Genomic DNA, 19,669 nt, shown 5'->3' on the forward strand with positions numbered 1-19,669 from the left:
AGTGGTGCTGCAGTGGGGAGGCATTCCCAGAGGGGCAGGTAGCAATCAGGTTGCAGCCTATTTGTGTAACAGATTTTCCCCCTCCAAAAACACACACCTGTGAATTTATCCTTTTTGCCATTTTTGCAATAAAAGTCTCCCTGTGTGAGGATCCATCCCCACCATTCAGCCAAGGGCATTCCCATTTTCCCCTTCAAAAACACTTTCATTTGGGATCAGATCCCTCCATCTCACCCACCCCTTCCCTTTCAAGGTGGACTGGGCATTAAGAGACAAAAGAGCAACTTGCAGGTATTGCTGAGGTGTTCGTTTATTTCAGCAGAGAGAATGTGTGTCTGGGCACACAAGAGTGCATGGAGATTGTTAGCAGCAATGGACAGAGAGGGTAATAGAAATGTGGCCGCCAGCACTGCCCCAAACATTCAGGGGCATTGGGGGCTCCAGTGGGTCACAGCCAGTTCCTCACCCATTTATTCTGGGTGGCAGCATCCTGAATCTTGCCAGGAGTCTTGTTTTTGGTGGTGTTTCAGTGGTGGCTTCAAGCAGAAGACACGCTGGGGCTGTGGTGTCAGAAATATAGGGTGCCTTCTACTATTCTTCCAAAGCAGGGAGAGGGGCCTTTTCACTGGCCATCTGCTTAAGGCTGTCGAAGAAGGAATTGAACCTGTCCCTCACATCTTTCTCCAGGAAGCTCAAGTGATCCTCCGTCTCACCAGCATAAGGCTTCAGCTTCTTCTTCATCTCCTCCACCTTCTGCACCAGGAGCCTGTTGAAGTTCTCTCCATAGGGCCCCACCACCTGGCGGAACTCCTCGATTTGCTGGTCCATCTTTTTGTTCAAGCCTTCCATGTAGGGTGTCAGAGATTCACGCAGGTCGGCCGCGTCCCCCTGCAGCTTCTCCCTCAGCTCCTGGGCGAGAGGGCTCAGCTTGAGCCGCAGATCCTCGGTCCTCTCCAAGAGCTGGGCCCGCAGATCCTCAATGCTCTTCTTCATCTGGAAAGACATTCCCTCCAGTTGGCGGTTCAGCTGCTCTTGGACGTCCTGGGTGTAGGGAGACAGGCTGTTCCGCAGCTCAGCCATGGTTTGGTCCACCTTGGCCTTCAGCTCATCAGCATAGGGCGTCAGGCTCCCTTTGATGTCCTCCACCGTCTGGTTGACCTGCTGCTGCAGCTCATCGGCGTAGGGAGACAGAGAGGTCTGGAGGCTTCCCATGTTCTCCTGCAGCTTGGCCTGCACCTCCTGGGCCAGGGGCTCCAGCTTCCTGCGCAGCTCTCCAGCATTCTGGTTCACCTGGGTCTTCAACTCCTCTGCATAAGGGGCCAGCTTGGCCTGCAGCTCCTGAATATTCCTGCTGATTGCTGAATGGACGTCATCAGCGTGAGGGGCCAACCGGGCTCGGAGCTGCTGCATCTCTTTCTGGATTTGCTGCTTCAGCTTCTCGGAATCTTCTGCCAGCCGAAGGTGCATGTCTGTAGCAAAGGGGACCAGCTTGTTCTGCAGCTCCCCGGCATAGGTGTTGAGGGCCTGGAAGTTGTCCTGGAAGAGGGTGCTGTGGAGGAGCAGGAGGAGAGAGGTGAGCAGACAGACAAGCACTCCTTGGCTCCCAAAACGCTTGGGAGTTTCAGTGTTCCTGCTGCTGTGGATTTCCCTCGGGCGCCCGGTGGCCACAGGTGCCCATCCTACTCCACTGCTGCAGCACGCAGCGCAGGAGCCGTGGCCCTTTCCCACCAGGATAACCCCCTGCACTTGTGTCCCAACCCCGAGGTTTGTTCCCAGGCTGATCCTGTCCCTTCTAAGCCAGTTCTGGGAGGACAGCAGTTCACAGCTTGCACCCTACACCAGAGGTGATGAGCCTCAGGCCTGGAAGGTCAATGCATGGCCCCCCAGGCCTATACACCTGGCCTTCAAGAGCCAGTGTTCAAAATTGGCTGGGCACGTTTTGAGAGGAAGTGGAGATGTTTGGTTGCCAGGTTTGGCACCTAATATCTCCATCTGGCTGGCTGGCGTGGCTGCGATGCTGCACCAGTCAGCTGATCTGTGGGGCAGCGCAGCACCCAAAGAGGCATGTCTTTTGGTGCTGCATGAGACAGTGACAGAGACTCCCCACCCCTGCCCTACAACAAGGGCAAGCCACGTGTAGTAAAATGCCTGCATGCAGCACTTCACCCAATCCAGCAGATTATCATCTCCCGGAGAATCCTCCACCCCCCACCCCGGCAAAATAAGCACAGAAACATGACCCCCACCCCTGCCTTATATTTTGCTCATTCTTGGTGTGTTTGCTGGTTTAGGTATTGCACAGGCTCTGAAAGGACCTCAAAAATCACCTAGATTTTAAATTTAAAACATCACTTTTTAATCATGAGCACTCCCCACAGCTACTCACTTGAGCCGCTTGCTGATCTCTGACTGCTGGACTTGTTCCACCGTCTCCTTGGCATTGTTGCCCATATCGGTGAAGTACTTCCAGATCACGTCAGCCACCTGGTCGGCATTGATCTTGGCCTGGGCCCCTGCAAGGATGAGGAGGGAGCAGGTTGGTGCTGTGTGTGACCCGACTCACAGCCTCCCATCCCAACTCCTCTGCCACTTGCCAATGTCCCACGTGTCTGCAAAGCCACAGCTGAACTCCCATAATTTTTGGGAATACTGGGAGAACCACACAGACACTTCCCTTTAAGAATGCATGCACAAATCCATCAGGTCTGGGTAGGACCAAGACTTCTTCAAACAGATGAGGCCTCTCAGCAAGGCTGTCAGGTTTAATGTATGCAACCAGCCCAGCTCAGAAAGGCGAGCCACATGCTTCTTTCTACGGTGCCCAGATTTGCCAGTACTCCTTTCCGTTTCAAGCAGACACCCTGTTTCAGCCTGATCTGCCTCCCACTCTGAAATCCAGTCTCTCGGTTTGCTTTTCTCCTGGCCAGTTCATTGAGGTTTCTCAAACAATGTTATTGCCAGGCAGAGGGCCTTCTCAGCAGTGGTGCCCTCCCTTTGGAATGCCTTCCCATCAAATGCCAAGGAGATAAAGAACTACACAATTTTTAGAAGACATCTGTAGGCAACCCCGTATCGGGAAGTTTTTAATGTTTGACGTTTTGTTATGTTTTTATGTGTTGGAAGTCACTCAGAATGGCTGGGGCAACCCAGCCAAATGGGCAGGGAATAATAATAATAATTGTAACAACTAGGCAAAGCGCTTTAGTAAAGAATCATTCTGCTGTGCCCGGCTCACAAGATTTTAGGTTAATCACACTGATTTGCTAAACCTGAGCTGCAAGACAACCATCGCTCGGTACATTGCGAGATCTGAGCTATATAGCATTTCTCCAGCTATGCCTTGGCCGGCCAGCGCAACAAGAAATGGGTCAGTGAGAATTTACAAAGACCGAACAATATTTAGAATTCAACAGTTGGAAATAGGGCCAGAGTGAGTGCAGATAACAGGATCAGCAGAGCCCTTCTGGGTTACCTGTGATAGCCAAAAGGCTGAGGATCAAGGCTGCTGCCTTCAGAGTCATCTTTTGCGGCTGGGGGGTTGCAGACACCGCCGTTTAAGGAACAGATCTGCCAAGAAGAAGAAGAAGGGTCAAAACTAAATCAGCGGCATTCCCATAAACACAGCCCCCTGATCTGACTCTCAGCCTTGTTCCAGCATCCCCTCCAAATTCCTGTCTCAGCCCTGTCCCCCTTCCACATCCCCATCTCTCATGGCTCTTAGACATATTTTCTACATCACTTAGACCACCAACCTGAGGCCTTCCAGATGTTGCTGGACTACAACTCCCATTAGACCTTGCCAGGGTTGCACTGACTGATGGGAGATGTAGTCCAAGAACATTTGGTTGGCAAAGGCAGAATTAGGCAGCTGAAGCTTTTCTGCCCTGAATGTGAGCTGGGGGGGGGGGGGAGAGGAGAGGGAAGAACCACCAGATTAAAATTGGCCAGAAGTTTCCCCTTCTAACTAGGATAGGAATAAGGAGATCACAAAGGCAGTGCCCTCCCTCCTTCAAGTTCCCAGTAAGCAAAGCAGCACAAAGCCTCCCCTGCTCCATCATCCTGAACCAAACAGGGCTCCCAGCCCAGCATCAGCACCCTCCAGGTCAATGGAAGAGCAGTGCTCAAGCATGGACCCTGCAGGCAGCTCAGCTCAGCTCACCTCTTCTCCTTGCGCTGTCTCCTCAAGGTGTCTCAGCCTGCTTTGCCCATCCAAATTTATAGCCCTCCGAGCAGCTTCTTCCTGCTTCCACGCAGGCTGCTGACACATCCTCGAGCTTTTGGACTTTAGCAGGAGTGCAAACGTGGACGAGGGCTGGATGGCAGCAAGGGAGCCCCCACCCCCCACCCCCGTCTTATCTGCTGGGCAAGCAGAGCTCTTAGCAGAAACCGCCACGCCAACCTCTGACAGAAAGGCAAAACAACGCTTTGGGGGGGCGGGGGAGTGCACGCTCGCACAAAAGAATTCATGAGGACTATTAGCTGCGTGGATTTGCGCCCCCTAACCCCCAGATGTTGCGCCTGGTGCGGCCGGCCCCCCCTGCACCCCCCACGCTACGCCACTGGGCTTGAAGGCCCAGGAGAGTGGGGTGTTATTGGGGTAAAATGATGGGTAGCTGAGTGGGCGGCTTCCCCATCCCGTGTCTGGCTTCCCTCAAAGCATCATCTGGTCTGCGCCTGACTAGCAAACAGCCCCATCCACCTGCTCTCCCACCTCCAACCCTCCGAGTTTCTTTTTTAAAGGAAGAGAGGGACTGAAGTGTTTTAGTCTAACTACGCCCCTTACCAAGCATGGCTCCAGCATGAATCAAGGATGGACATTCTGCCCTGTCTAGATCCCTATAGCATTTAAAGGTTGAGATATACAGTGGTACCTCAGGTTACATACGCTTCAGGTTACAGACTCCGCTAACCCAGAAATATTACCTCAGGTTAAGAACTTTGCTACAGGGAAAAAACAGAAATCGTGCAGCGGCAGCCCAGTGGCAGCAGGAGGCCCCATTAGCTAAAGTGGTGCTGCAGGTTAAGAACAGTTTCAGGTTAAATACAGACCTCTGGAACGAATTACCGTATTTTTCGCTCTATAACACGCATCCGACCATAACATGCACGTAGTTTTTAGAGGAGGAAAATCCGTAGGCATGCCACCCGTAGGCATTCCCTCCATAACACGCACAGACATTTCCCCTTACTTTTTAGGAGGAAAAAAGTGAGTGTTATGGTGCAAAAAATACGGTAAGTACTTAACCCGAGGTACCACTGTAGCTCCAAGTGATTTATTCAGCTGGAGCCAGCTTTGCAGCAGTTGCTCTAGATTAACCTGGCATTGGAAGGTGGACTTGAGCAACACTGGATTTCTTCAAGCGCTCGCTATGATGAATTGGCAGAATATCCACTCTTGCCACAGATCCAGAACTGGTTTACAATTACAGGGAACAGCTCTGAGGCAACAGCAAGAAAACATAGTCTCTGGGCATAAATAGAGTACGTTTAATTTGTTGATTTGATTGACATCCTATGCCCTTTTAAAATGTGGTTCTTTTGGGGGGGGAGTGTTATTGACATTGTTTTCCTTGATTATATGTACAGTGGTATCTCAGATTACAGACGCTTCAGGTTACAGACTCCACTAACCCAGAAATAGTACCTCATGTTAAGAACTTTGCTTCAGGATGAGAACAGAAATCACTTGGTGGCAGCGGGAGGCCCCATTAGCTAAAGTGGTACCTCAGGTTAAGAACAGTTTCAGGTTAAGAACGGTCCTCCAGAACGAATTAAGTTCTTAACCCAAGGTACCACTGTATATATATTGTGGTTTTATATTTTGATTTTGTTCTGTGAACTGCCCTAAGACCTCCGGGTATAGGGCAGTATATGAATTCAATAAATGAATAAATACTGGAAGACTGAAGAAACCCCAACTAAAGAATCATAGCAACAAAAATTGACGGACTATGCAGAACTGGCAAAATTGACATATAAGCTACGGGACAAGGATAACTGTGACTTTAAGGATGAATGGGAACCCTTTACAAAGTATCTGAAGACACAACAAAGTGAACTGGACTCCTTGGCAGGTTTTGAATAAACATTCACAAACCTTTTATTGATAATGATCAGCTGGATAGTTTGAAGATCTATACAACTTTGTAACATGCAGAAAACAGCATTCTTAGAGAAACTAAAGACTGGAACTGAGGGAAGTCGGGGGGTGGGGTTTGTGTGGGAGGGGGGAGGGAGGAAAAATGGGGGTGGGGAATAAATAAATAAATAAATAAATCTCTCTCACCCCTTCCATAACCATTTCTTGCACATATTGGTTTAGGAGCAGGGCATGTAAGAGGAGGCACACTTGAACCCAAAGCTACCCAAGGACTGGGTAGGCTAGCTTGCCTTCTGTTTAGTAATTTTCAGAGGTGGAGAAAAAGCTCTGTTTAGCTTCCAAGGAAATTCACTTTTTGTACCCCCCCCCCTGCATCCCAAAAACCCAAGGGGAAATATATAACTTTGTTTTCTGAAAAATCCTAATGTTAGAGCAAGGTGTACATCAAGGGCAGAGAATTCCCGGGTTTGGAAGCCACTGCCAAAGAGGCCCTGTCGCATGCTGCCATTCTCTGTTTAACAACAAAATTGTTTATCCCCAGAGTAAGAAAATGGCCAAATCCCCCCACCCTGGACCCCCGCTGGATGTTAAACAAAGTTTCTTGGGGACATAATGTCTTATGTGCTTGATAAGAACTGCTAATCCAAACAGTTTATTTGCTCTTGTTTGTTATTGGAAGCACCTGGAGTTTCCCCTCTCTCCCACTCACCCTCAGCCCTCACTTGAGTGCTGCTTTCCCACTTTGGTGGTTGGTTTTCTGGAGAGTAAACAAAATGAAGGAGGGGAGGGGCATGGAGATGAAAAAACTGGGACGGTGAAAAGCCCAAAGATGTGGAGTTTGTAAGAGTCTTAACATGGAATGTAACAGGTGACAGGGAAGGTCGGCTATGTTTTCTGGGTACAAACTGATAGCACCAAGGACTTCTGGGAGAAAGAAGCAACAACAACAACTTGTCAGTCTCTCTCGCTCTCTCTCTCTCTCTCTCACACACACACACTTCTATGATAGCATGAATTCCCCCTAAATTAGACATGTTTTTGTAAGAATTTCCCCCTTTGTCTGCTATGTACACTTCCTTCCAGTATTCATTTTTGTACCCGTTACTTGGCAGGAGAACCACGCTGCAAAATTCAAAGGAGTGTGAATTTCAAAGGAAGGTTAAGTTGTGGTTTGTTGATTGTTTGGGACGGCACAAATTAGGTAGTTCACCTTTAAACATGGACTGAACCAAATTCTTCCCCATTCTACACACACACATTTACAAATACATGTGTATGGCAGTAGTTACTTTGATGTCTCTCCAAATCTCTGGTATTTCATTCTCCTTTTTTTTTTGTTGATGCATAAGTCGCAGCAGGAAGCAAAAATGCTGCTCACTCATCAGCCAGAGCTGTACAAAAACAGAAGGCTGCCTGCCTGGGCTCACATTAACCAGGAAATCACACTCTCAAGACAGTTGGTCACCACATATTTAAAACAGCATGATATCACTTTAAATGTAGCTTCTCCCAAAGCATTATGGGAGCTGTAGTTTGTGAAGGGTGCTGAGAGCTGTGAGAGGACCCCTTTTTCCTTCCCATGACTACCATTCCCAGAGTGGTTTAGCAGCCAGTCTCCCTTCCCAGGGAACTCTGGGAATTGTAGTTCTGGGAGAGAAACAGGTCTCTTTACAACTCTCAGTACCCTCAACAAACTACATCTCCCATAATTCTTTGGGGGAAGCCATGGCTTTTTAAAGTGGTATCATGGTGCTTTTAATGAATGGTCTGGACATCACACATCAGTCAGTTCAGCTTCTTGCTGACAGATGCCAAGCTCTCTTCACTCTCCCTCGCCAAGGGAGTCATTAGAGCACCATCTCTGTTGGAGACAGAATGCAGAGCTCAGCAATATGAGACTGGACTGTGCCTCTGAGCGTGTGCAGAGTGCCTCTCCCTCTCCACCAAACAAAAACAGCTAACCCGCAACTGGCAGGATAAGGGTTTCGGGCTTCCAGGCATCTCTCTTGGTTTAGAAGAAACCACTTTATGGCACTGCTCTCTGGCCTGTCTGCAATGTGTTATCTTGAGGTCACAGTCCAAGGTGAGGCAGATTTGATGTGCAGGATGGAGGGGCAGAGCTCAACCAGGGATGGCAACAGGCAGGAGGTCCAAAGATGAGTTCATTCATTCCTTAAGGCCGTTCCGTTGTGTAATGCAAGATGGTTCTTTTTTTATAGATATATTTATTAAATTTCATAAACAAATTTTAAACAAGATTTAAACATAAAATACATAGCTCAAAAAAAATTCAGGAATAAGAAAAAATACAAAGCAGAACAGATATTAAACAAAAAAACAGTTACCAAAAAAAAGAAAGAAGTCATAACAAACGCCAACCCACCCCAAAAAAGAGGAAAAAAGAAAAATTATATCTCCAGATATTATATCTTATTCACTAGTTTCTTGACCTCCTCACATCTCCCTTTCCGTATTCCAATTCAAATATTCAGTTCAGCAAATTCTTACCCTCTGTCATTTAACCTCATTCAACATCTTAAACTATGATAAAGATATGATTTCCGTCATTATCCATCCAAATTTACATATTCTTATTAAGCTTATTACTAACACCACTTATTTTCAATCCAACGTCCTTTTAACATTCATTAATTTTACAGTATTTCTGTAAATAGTCTTTAAATTTTTTCCAGTCTTCTTCCACCGACTCTTCTCCCTGGTCTCGGATTCTGCCAGTCATTTCTGCCAATTCCATGTAGTCAATCACCTTCGTCTGCCATTCTTCCAGAGTGGGTAAATCTTGCGTCTTCCAGTACTTTGCGATGAGTATTCTTGTTGCTGTTGTTGCATACAGAAAAAAAGTTCTATCCTTCTTTGGCACCAAATGGCCGGCAATACCCAAGAGAAAGGCCTCTGGTTTCTTCAGGAAGGTATATTTAAATACCTTTTTCAGTTCATTATATATTATTGCCCAGAAAGCCTTAATCTTTGGGCACGTCCACCAAGTAATGCAAGATGGTTCAAGGTTTCCCAGATGCCCATTCTTACCAATGGCCGTCACTCATTCCAGTGCATCCCTCATAAGCAGAGTACTATGGAGGCCTCTAACAGAATTTTTGGAAGAAGAAAAAGGCTGGCCAGCTCAGCCCCCTGCTGCTGAGCTCAGGCAACCACCCACCACCCTCCATAATCCAGACCACAGCAAATCACAAGGTAAGAGGTAAGAACTGCCTGCAGGACAAAGAGGCGGCTCTGGCAAGCGAGCCAAGCCACAGGCTCCAGGAAAAGACAATGCACCCGAAGCAGCAACAAGAGTCCATTTAACCTGCAAGAAAACCATCTATACTGATTCAAGTCTTCCTGCGCTTTTATTCTTAGCCAAAATTGCACCATGCGGTCACAAGAGACAGAAGGACTGGCAGACATAGGTTAAGTCCGGGGTGCAAAAAATCAGCAGATAAATACTGGAGGTGGGGAATGGCCCCAAAAGTCCAAAGGCATGGGACATTGGGAGTCTGAAACCCTCTTCAGGCATTATGAAGGAGGAACAATAAACTGTTGGATGGGTTTGAGCTCTTTCCCATTCTGAAGGCTCCCTGGTTCAGACAGTTACCTTCCGGGAGGTGGAAGGTGATGGGGGAGGAACAGGGGGTCAGAGATAAATAGATAGATGAAAGAACCACCTCATTGCTTGGCTAGGTCACTTAGGAACATAGGAAGCTTCCATTTAGCTCACCACTGTCTACAATAGGCACACAGTGGGCAAGTATCTCAGATCCAGGCCAAGAGACAGTCCAGACTTGAGCAGAAAGCTGGCAAAGCTGTCACGAGCTCCATTGTGCAGTGCAAGTTCCCCCAGGCAGGAATTGGACCCAAAGACCCAATTTCACTTTATTTCTTCAAAATGTTAACAATTTAAAAAAAAAACCCAAGCATATAGAAGGAGAAGCCTTACTGATGCAGAGCCAGCATGGCTTCTGCAAAGACAAGTCCTGTCTCATGAATCTATTAGAGTTTTTAGAAAGTGCCAAGAAGTATATAAGTAGGGATGATTTGGCTGACACAGTCCGGTTGACAAAGCTGGTTGACAAATGATCTACAGTTAAGGGTGAGTAGTGAGGTGGCCAAGTTTGCTGATGATGCTAAATTGTTCAGGGTTGTTAAAAGAAAAAGAGACTGTGAAGAGCTCCTAAAGGACCTCTCCAAACCGGGTGAAATGGTGAATGCAATTCAATGTAAACAAGTGTAGAGTGATGCATGTTGCAGCAAAAAAATTCTTAATTTCACATACAGTGGTGCCTCGCAAGACGAAAAGAATACGTTCTGTGATTCTCTTCGTCTAGCGGTTTTTTCGTCTTGCGAAGCAAGCCCATTGACGGATTAGAGGATTAGCGCTACTAGCGCTATTAGCGGCTTTTAGCGGCTTATCTGCTGATCAGATCAGCTGATAAGCGGCTTAGCGGCTTAGAAAAAGGGGGGGGACCAGCAGGAACTCGCAAGATATTGTCGTCTTGCGAAACAAGCCCATAGGAAATTCGTTTTGTGAAGCACCTCCAAAATGGAAAACTCTTTCGTCTAGCGAGTTTTCCGTCTTGCAAGGCATTGTGGTTTCCAGCAACTGGTATTCAGAAGTACTGCTATCTCCGTCTGTGGAGGTAAAACATAGCCATTGTGGCTTGAAGCAATTGATAACCTCCTCTATGAATTTGTCTAATCCCCTTTTAATGTACAGTGGTACCTCGGGTTAAGTACTTAATTTGTTCCAGAGGTCCGTTCTTAACCTGAAACTGTTCTTAACCTGAAGCACCACTTTAGCTAATGGGGCCTCCTGCTGCCGCCGTGCCGCCGTTGTGCGATTTCTGTTCTCATCCTGAAGCAAAGTTCTTAACCTGAAGCACTATTTGAGGGTTAGCGCAGTCTGTAACCTGAAGCATAAGTAACCTGAAGCGTATGTAACCCGAGGTACCACTGTATTTTAATATTCTGTTGGAAGCCGCCCAGAGTGTCTGGGGAAACCCAGCCAGATGGGGTGGGGTATAAATTATTATTATTATTATTATTATTATTATTATTATTATTATTATGCCATCCAAGTTGGTGGCCATCTTTGCCTCCTGTGGCAGAGAGTTCCACAATTCTGCATGAAGCACTTCCTTTTCTCTGCCCTGAATCTTCCAACATTCAGCTATGTTAGCTGTCCATGAGTTCTAGTGTTGTGAGAGACAGAGAAGAACTTTTCTTCTTCCACTTTCTCTACTTTCTCTTATGTTGCATCTTACTCCCCTTTTTTCTAAACTAAAGAATCTGAAACGCTGCAACCATTCCTCACTGGGCAGTCGCTCCACCCCCTTGATCATTTTGCGCTCTCCTTTTCCAAACCCTTTCCTACCCTAAAATATTCTTTTTGAGGTGAGGCAACCAGTACTGCACACAACATCCCAAATGTGGTCACCCATAGATTTGTATAGCTTCATTATATCAGCAATTTTATGTTCAATTTCTTCCTAATGATCCCTAGCATTGAATTTGTCTGTCTCTCTCTGTGTGTGTGTGTTTACAGCTGCCACACACTGGGTCAACATCTTCATCAAGCCATCTACTATAACCTGCCAAGATCCTGTTCCTGGCCAGTCACCACTAGTGCATATATGTGCATTTGCCCCACAAACATATACAGTGGTGCCCCGCAAGACGAATGCCTCGCAAGACAGAAAACTCGCTAGACGAAAGAGTTTTCCGTTTTGGAGGTGCTTCGCAAAACGAATTTCCTATGGGCTTGCTTCACAAGACGACAATATCTTGCGAGTTCCTGCTGGTTTTTTTTCCTTTCCCCCCTTTTTTCTAAGCCGCTAAGCTGCTTATCAGCTGATCTGATCAGCAGATAAGCCGCTAAAAGCCGCTAATAGCGCTAATAGCGCTAATCCTCTAATCCGTCAATGGGCTTGCTTCGCAAGACGAAAAAACCGCTAGACGAAGAGAATCACAGAACAGATTCTTTTCGTCTTGCGAGGCACCACTGTATTGCCTTTACATTTTTAACATATCCCATCTCCTCCTTCATTTTTGCAATATTTCTGATATTATTCCTCACAGAGCTTCTTGCAAACCTACAAACATCATCTGGTCATCGCAAATACTTTTCAAATAATCTGTAAATTTACTCCAGTCCTCGGTAAACTTCTGGTCCCGCCGGTTTCGGATCCTTCCCATTAGCTTATCAAGTTCCGCATATTCCATTAATTTCATCCTCCATTCTTCCATCGGTCCCCAAATAGGCAAGGATATGTACAAACATTGCTAGAGCAAGAGAGGCATCAATTCCTGTTCCCCAAAACAATGAGCAGGGTGGTGGTTGTGGCGCACCATTTTATTCAGGATCAACGATGAGCCAATGCAATGTGCAAGCTTTTGAGCTGCACCGAACTCTTCCTCAAGAAGAATACTGGTGAAAAGCAAAAAAGGAAACTCACCAGTGCCAGACTCAGCAGCACAGAGCGCCAACCTGGGCACACAGTTTCTTCCTGGCTCTTATGCAACAAAGATGACGGGAGCATCTTTCTTCAACAAAGGGGAAGAGTACCTGGCATACATGGGCAATGGGTAAGGCTAGAGTGCTATCCCTGGGAAGAAGAGCCATCTGCTAGCCCATAAGGAAGACCAGTGCCAAAGTCAGAGAGGGCCAGGCAGGGGCTGCCCACAAAGCAATGCAGGAACCTTGGTAGCAGAGACAGGATTTCTCCACCTCCAGCACAGGCTTCAGCTGAGCAAACATGGCGACAGGAGGAGGGGGGAGTCAGCAAGAGATGGTCCCCCTCCCTTCAGGTCTCCTGGTTGACCTTTGGTCCAATAGCCCCTACAGCCTGGGGGTTTATAAATGAGAAGCTGCCCAGGCAGGCGCCAGACAACAACTCCTGAGAAGAAGGAACAGGTAAGAGTGGGAGAAACTGGGTTGAGCAAAGGGGACAGGAAGGGAGACTGTTCAGTCACAAACTGCTTTGGAGCACCTGACTTCTTCCAGGCCAATTTATGCATTTAAAAAGGCACATTCCCCGAAGGAGGAACTGCTCACCCCTACCTTTTGCCAACAGGGGAGCCAGGGCTTAATCTTGTTATAAGAATTCTAAGGTCTCAAATCTACAATAAATATACAATAAATGCACACGTATCTAAATGTGTCTGAAATAGTACAGGAGAGCAATCCTGAAGCCATTTTGACTCTCCCAATGACCTCAAATATTCCCCTGCATTTAGGGAGGTAAATGGGGAAAGCCTTCCCATTGTCTTTTCACTTGCAAATCCTGTTTTAAGGGCTCCAGTTACAGATTGGTCTGCCATAGTCAAAATAAAAAAAATCCTTCCAGTAGCACCTTAAAGACCAACTAAGTTAGTTCTTGGTATGAGCTTTCGTGTGCGTGCATGCACACGAAAGCTCATACCAAGAACTAACTTAGTTGGTATTTAAGGTGCTACTGGAAGGATTTTTTTGTTTTAAGGGCGTAAAGGTAAAGGACCCCTGGACAGTTAAGTCCAGTCAAAGGCGACTGTGGGATTGCAGCACTCATCTCACTTTCAAGCTGAGGGAGCCAGCGATTGTCCACAGACAGGTTTCTGAGTCATGTGACCAGCATGATTAAACTGCTTCTGGTGCAATGGAACACCGTGTCGGAAACCAGAGCACATGGAAATGTTGTTTACCTTCCCGCCGCAGTGGTACCTATTTATCTACTTGCACTGGCGTGCTTTCAAACTGCTAGGTTGACAGGAGGGTGTATTTGTGTATGAACAGGGTGAGCCTGTGACCTGATTCAGGAATGAAAGTATTCACCATCACAAAAGAATGACCAGACTGCCCAGGTAATGCAATCAGCGACCATTATCAGTTATCCTGGAAGACAGGATTTCTGCTATAGACTGCCTCCTATGATGTATGTATGATGATTTTGGGGTGGTCTTTGGTTAAAAGGGGTTAGTCAATGTCAAAAGTCTTTAAGCTTCCTGCACACTTTTGTTCAGGGTCTCTCTCCCTGCTTGGAAGGAGAGGAAAGAACTCTGTTGCAAAAGAAAAAATAAATATCTGCCTTGCTTTCCACTGGATCCTGCCTCCATCCATTATTCTCTGACCGATCATGGACTTAGGAGACTCAGGGTCGCATGAAGAGTTGGGCAGCAAAAGGCAAACCTCAATTTTTACATCAATCTAAACCAGTCTGCGCTTAGAATCATTCCCAGGATGAAATAGGAAGTGTGACTCTAGGGATGTGCAGAGGGTTTTTCCCTCCCCACCAGGGGCAGATCTACTATGAAACTAATGAATCTTAAGCCTTAGGTTCCTTAATCCCAGAGGGGCCCCAGAAGACCTTTAGTACACATTGCTTTTAAAAAATTGCATCTAGTAGACTCAGTTTCAGTTGCATTGAACTAAGTCAAATTGATTCTTTTTTGTTGTATATATATTTCAACAACCCCAAAGTTTGAGAGTCAGTAGCACAAATGCTGTAAAGGTGTGGTGGAAAAGGTAACAGACAGACAGACAAGAAGAATTGTATAAACACGAGGACTTATTTGTTTATGGATATATTATGGACAAATATAGAAAATGGAAGAAAAACATTATACAAAATGGAAGAAAATAATGCGATAAAGTTATATGTGATATAAAAAAACAGAAGAAGGAAGGAGGGAAGTCAGCTCTGAAGAGCAAGTTTAAATGTAAAATGTAATACAATATGTGTATGTGGAGTATCTAATTGAAAAACTAATAAAGATTATTTTAAAAAAAGAAAAAGGTAACAGTGTTTACCTAGATTTGTTGCTGGTTGCAAAGGAACTCCCACCCCCAATGACAATTCAAGCTTCAGGGCCCCCATAATGTAGGTCTGCCACTGCTCCCCACAGCCTCATCACATCTAGGAAGACAGGCAGAGAGAAGTCTAGGATCCTTTCGTTCTTTTAAAAGATAGCTGGTGGAAGTTTCTAGGAGCAACTGCTGCAATCTATGCATCAGCAGATCCCATGGAAGCCAAGTCAGCTGAGCTGGCCACACCCTGCCCAATCTGGTTTGGAATTGAGCTGGGTCCAAGGTACCAGTTTGGATCACCTAATGGGCACAACAGGGCACCTTATCCTGAAGCAGATATATGGCAAATGTTGCCCCAGCCTTGCCAAATCTGACTGGCAGGCGCTGTCCCTGGTTAGGTAAAGCAAAGTCCCTTTTCAAGCCCAGCCACCAGAGACCTTCTGGATGCTGCTGAGTGCTGGGTGCAACTTGGGACCCCTGGCCTGCACAGCAGGTGGGAACTCTGCCACTGAGCGCTGATGCCCACCCTCCTGCTAGCAGAGTTGGGTGTGGGATTGAACTCAGGAACACAGGAAGCTAGCTGTCTTATCCCAAGTCAGACGTCTGTCCATCTGCCTCAGTATCTTTGTGGATTCTCCTTCTTTGGAGTTTTTTAAGCAGAGGTTGGGTGGCCATCTGTCATGGCTGCTTTAGTTGAGATCCCTGCATTGCAGGGGGTTGGACTAGATGACCCTCAGGGTCCCTTCCAACCTTACGATTCTTTTGCTCTCTCTCTCTTTCCCCCACTTAATTTATTTATTATTAATGTTGCAATACATATATGAAATCTTTACATATTGATACATATACATTATATTCGTAAATTCACATTTTCACATTTCATTATGTACCAGCATTTATCCATTTCTTATTTCTCGCCCTGTGTCTTCCCTCCACCCATGCGTGACTTCCTTGTCATTATTTTGTAACTTTATTATTGAGATTGTAATTTTGTATCTTAATAATTAAATATTCAGTCTTATATATCTGCTTAGCTTAACTTGACTTGACTTTGTGAAAACACTCTATACATATCAATAAGTTCTTGTTGGAGCATCTTTTGGTCATGTATTCTTCTACACATTTCCATTCCTGTTTGAGATTTTGATTACTGGATTGCATTCTAATTGTTGCCGTCATTTTTGCTAATTCAATCATTTCGAAAAATTTATATTGCCAGTCTTTCAATGTTGGTACTTCTTCTGATTTCCAGTTTTTTGCAATCAATAACCTTGTGGCAGCTGTTGCATATAAAAAGATTCTCTTCATGTCTTTGGGGATGTCATTTGTTATAATTCCTGAAAGGAATGTTTCCAGCTTCTTACCAATTGTTGTTTTAAACATTATTTTCAGTTCCTCGTGTATATTTCCGTAAAATTTTTTAATTTTAACATATCTCCACTATACATGATATAAGGATCCCTCTGATACCTCACATCTCCAACACAGACCAACCTTACGATTCTATGATCCGCACAGCTTGGCAGCAAGATGTTCTCTAGTGTCTTGTCAGGTGGGGTCTCTCTCAACCCTACATAAGAGTCGCTGGAAAGCGGGGACCAAACCTGCAACCTTCAGCATGCAAAGCTGATACAAAACTGCATCAGAACCAATGTTCTACCCCTGGGCTACAGCAGGCCTTCCTTCTCAACACCCTGTTTTGCACAGCTGAATGATGGCTCCGCCACTAGTCTAGCGCAGGCCTCGCCTCAGCCCCAGACTACTGGGGATGGTGCCTTCTGGGCCTTCAGTGGCCAATGGTGATCTGACCTGCCTTTCCTTCCCATCACAGGTCCAGCCAAGCGACAGAATGAGAAGGACCCTTCCACTGCTCTTTGTCCTTCTGGCGCTGCTTGCTGCGTTTGCACGTAAGAAATGCCCCCCACCCCAGTGCCAGAACAGTATTGCTCTCACACATGCCTGCCTGTGTGGAAGAGGGTGCAAGGGGCACAACTGAAATCCAGTCAGCTACTTGGCTCCTGGTGGGAAGAGGAAGGTGGAAGGGGGATCTCTCCCCTTGGGGCCACCAACTGAAAGCCCGTACCCTGCAACAATTCTCCGATGAAACTAGAGCTATCCTACCATCCCATCCAACATTTCTCCGATGAAGATAGGGGACGTCCTAAGGAAAAGCAGGGCATTCAGGGATCAAATGAGAAACCAGGACAGCTTCTGTAAATCCAGGACTGTCCCTGGAAAATGGGACACGGGTGGCGCTGTGGGTTAAAGCACAGAGCCTAGGACTTGCCGATCAGAAGGTCGGCGGTTCAAATTCCCTGCGAAGGGGTGAGCTCCCGTTGCTCGGTCCCTGCTCCTGCCAACCTAGCAGTTCGAAAGCACATCAAGTGCAAGTAGATAAATAGGTACCACTCTGGTGGAAAGGTAAATGGTGTTTCTGTGTGCTGCTCTGGTTCGCCAGAAGTGGCTTAGTCATGCTGGCCACAAGACCCAGAAGCTGTACGCCGGCTCCCTCAGCCAATAAAGTGAGATGAACGCCACAACCCCAGAGTCGGCCACGACTGGACCTAATGGTCAGGGGTCCCTTTACCTTTACCCTGGAAAATAGGGACACTTGGAGGGTCTGGGTGTCATGGGCTCTCTAGCTTACATGAGCATCACTCCTTGGCTGAAGCTAGGGGCAAAGGCACACCTGATGGTGATAGGAAGCACCTGGAAGAACAGATCATTCACACAACCCATGTGGTCCCCACCCCTATTTCTTTGGCATGGGGAATCAACCAACAAGGCAGCTGAGATTCTGTCCTCCTCTTCCCCAAAATAGAGGGGGAAGTGTATGTGTAGGGAGGGGAGCGGGAAAGTGCTTGTTTGCTCCATATCCCACCCCCTTTTCTTTTTTGTCTTGCAGAAGCTCAAGATGCCCCAAAGGAGAGCCTGGTGGCCAAAGTGCAAGTCTTTGCCCAGCAAGCCATCCAAAAGACCCAGGAGCGCTTCACCACCCTCCAAGAGTCAGAGGCAGCCCAGCAGGCCAGGTGGGGGAGGCCTTCCAAGCTCAAGGAAGGGGGAAAGTTGGGACACAGCAGAAGGGAAGGAGGGACCGGGGCTGGGGGGTGGATGCATGCCATAGGAGCCAACTCCAGGGGGCCATGGGTGCTTAGGCACCCACAACAATATAATGAGCAGAGCCACAAAGTCAATGAGCAAAATCAGAGACAGACAGCCAGCCAAGAGAGAAGTTCAGCTCCGCCTTTTGCAGCCAGCGAGTCACCTGTTTCCGAGGTTTGGGCTCGAATTCGGAGGCAGAGCTGATGGCCACTACAACATGGACATGCGATGTCACATGCACACAACTGCACATAGTGTGTGTGACATCACACACACAATGCACAATGTTGCATTGTGGTTTCAGAGGAGCCCCCTTCCAAAAATCCAATGTGTGATGTCACACACACTACATGCAGGCATGTGCGTGTGACATTGCACATCTGTGTTATGGTGGTGGGCACCCACGATCCTGTGGGTGAGATGGCACCCTTGATGCATGCCGTGTGGGGCTGCACGTATCAGCAAACAGGATTATCTCCTGAACCTGCCCCCCTTCCTAGAATCCCCTCCTTGGCATAAGGGAAGCCTTGAGCGCCCCTTATTTGTTTCCACCCACTGTCTCCCCTGGGGCAGCAGCCTCTTGCTGAGACCCCAAAGGTGCTATTGGCGCCTGTCACAACACGTGGGGCAGAGGTGGCTACTTATGGGCCCGCAGACATGGAAGGTTCTTGCAACACACAGTGGGCGTAGTAGAACTCTGGCAATAGCCAGGCTTTCAGGGGGCTTGGAATTCCTACTTTCCTAAAGGGGTTGGGGTGGGGTAATTTATGAAACCAAGAAAAGCTCTCACTTGCCACACTGCACTAAGTGACCCTTTAGGGAGGGATCCGCAGCAATTAAATGCACCTTTTCCTTCAGTCCACCCCTACTGCCTTTTAGGGAATGGATCACTAACGGCTGGGCAAATGCAGTTCAATACTTTGGCCGTGTAAAGGAGAAGATTGCCACATTTTTGAAGACGCCGGCACCTGCAGCATGATGGAATTTTGATTCCACACAATTCCAGGAGGATCTCTCGCCCTTCCCAGTACAGCAGCAGGGTGCTAAAGTTGTCCTCAGTGATGAGCAAGGATTTCAACATTTGCCACTGTTTCTCCTTTCCCCTGCCCTGCCTAGTCACTCCTTCATTCCCTCCTTCCCTCAGACATCTCAATGTTCATTAAGCGTGGCACTTCCCCCCATTAAATCTTGCAAACCCTTTGCATGGTTGAGTTTCTTGCTGTGAACCAACAAAGAAAACTGGTCAGAGGTCTTGGTGGAACAAGAGGGACACTTTCAAAAAGACTTTTTGGGAGGCTTTCAGTGTTTTCCCACCGGAACCACCCAAGAGCAAAACAATCACATTTCCAGATGTGGGTGGGATCCCCTTCCTTGAGCAGCTATGTAAGTGGGCAGGGGGAGGCATCCTGGGTAAAGACCCTTTCCAGTTAAAACTCACTCTCCAGAATCAAGACTTCGCCCTATCAGGGCACCTGCTTAATCCCTTCCCTCCTGCTGCCAGTTGGGATGAATTTGGCCTGAATCTGAGGAAGGGGCAGGGAGAGAGAGAATCTTGACATGTTCGTGGTGACCTAGATTTGGTGGGTTTGGTGGTGGCAGGCAAGCAAGCAGGGAGAGGCATCTTCACCTAGCCAGGGGGTCTCCTGCAGCACCTCCTGGCTCCATCTGCC

At 47.2% G+C, this 19,669-nt stretch overlaps 2 protein-coding genes across 2 annotated transcripts; one reads left to right on the forward strand and one right to left on the reverse strand.

The window, feature by feature from the left end:
- Positions 1-285: 285 nt before the first annotated feature.
- On the reverse strand, positions 286-4,289 carry APOA4 (apolipoprotein A4). Its single transcript, XM_082200187.1, has 4 exons — positions 4,160-4,289; positions 3,473-3,567; positions 2,387-2,513; positions 286-1,549 (listed from the first exon to the last, which is right to left on the reverse strand). The coding sequence occupies exons 2-4, from the start codon at positions 3,519-3,521 to the stop codon at positions 592-594; spliced, it is 1,134 nt and encodes a 377-aa protein (XP_082056313.1). The 5' UTR covers positions 3,522-3,567; positions 4,160-4,289; the 3' UTR covers positions 286-591.
- An 11,862-nt stretch (positions 4,290-16,151) lies between these two features.
- On the forward strand, positions 16,152-19,669 carry APOC3 (apolipoprotein C3). The gene is made up of 3 exons (XM_082200736.1): positions 16,152-16,804; positions 17,803-17,926; positions 18,879-19,669. Exons 1-3 carry the CDS (start codon positions 16,666-16,668, stop codon positions 18,976-18,978), a joined length of 363 nt encoding a protein of 120 aa, XP_082056862.1. The 5' UTR covers positions 16,152-16,665; the 3' UTR covers positions 18,979-19,669.

The sequence above is a fragment of the Podarcis vaucheri genome (genome assembly GCF_965113315.1).
Source record: "Podarcis vaucheri genome assembly, chromosome: 15".
Lineage (NCBI taxonomy): Eukaryota > Metazoa > Chordata > Lepidosauria > Squamata > Lacertidae > Podarcis > Podarcis vaucheri.

Coding starts and splice junctions, on each gene's coding strand:
- APOA4 (XM_082200187.1), bottom strand. CDS start 3,521: ATGACTCTGAAGGCAGCAGCCTTGATCCTCAGCCTTTTGGCTATCACA. Junction 2,514..3,472: donor CAGCCTTTTGGCTATCACAG/GTAACCCAGAAG, acceptor TCATCCTTGCAG/GGGCCCAGGCCAAGATCAAT. Junction 1,550..2,386: donor GAGATCAGCAAGCGGCTCAA/GTGAGTAGCTGT, acceptor GCTCCTCCACAG/CACCCTCTTCCAGGACAACT.
- APOC3 (XM_082200736.1), top strand. CDS start 16,666: ATGGTGCCTTCTGGGCCTTCAGTGGCCAATGGTGATCTGACCTGCCTT. Junction 16,805..17,802: donor GCTGCTTGCTGCGTTTGCAC/GTAAGAAATGCC, acceptor TTTGTCTTGCAG/AAGCTCAAGATGCCCCAAAG. Junction 17,927..18,878: donor GAGGCAGCCCAGCAGGCCAG/GTGGGGGAGGCC, acceptor ACTGCCTTTTAG/GGAATGGATCACTAACGGCT.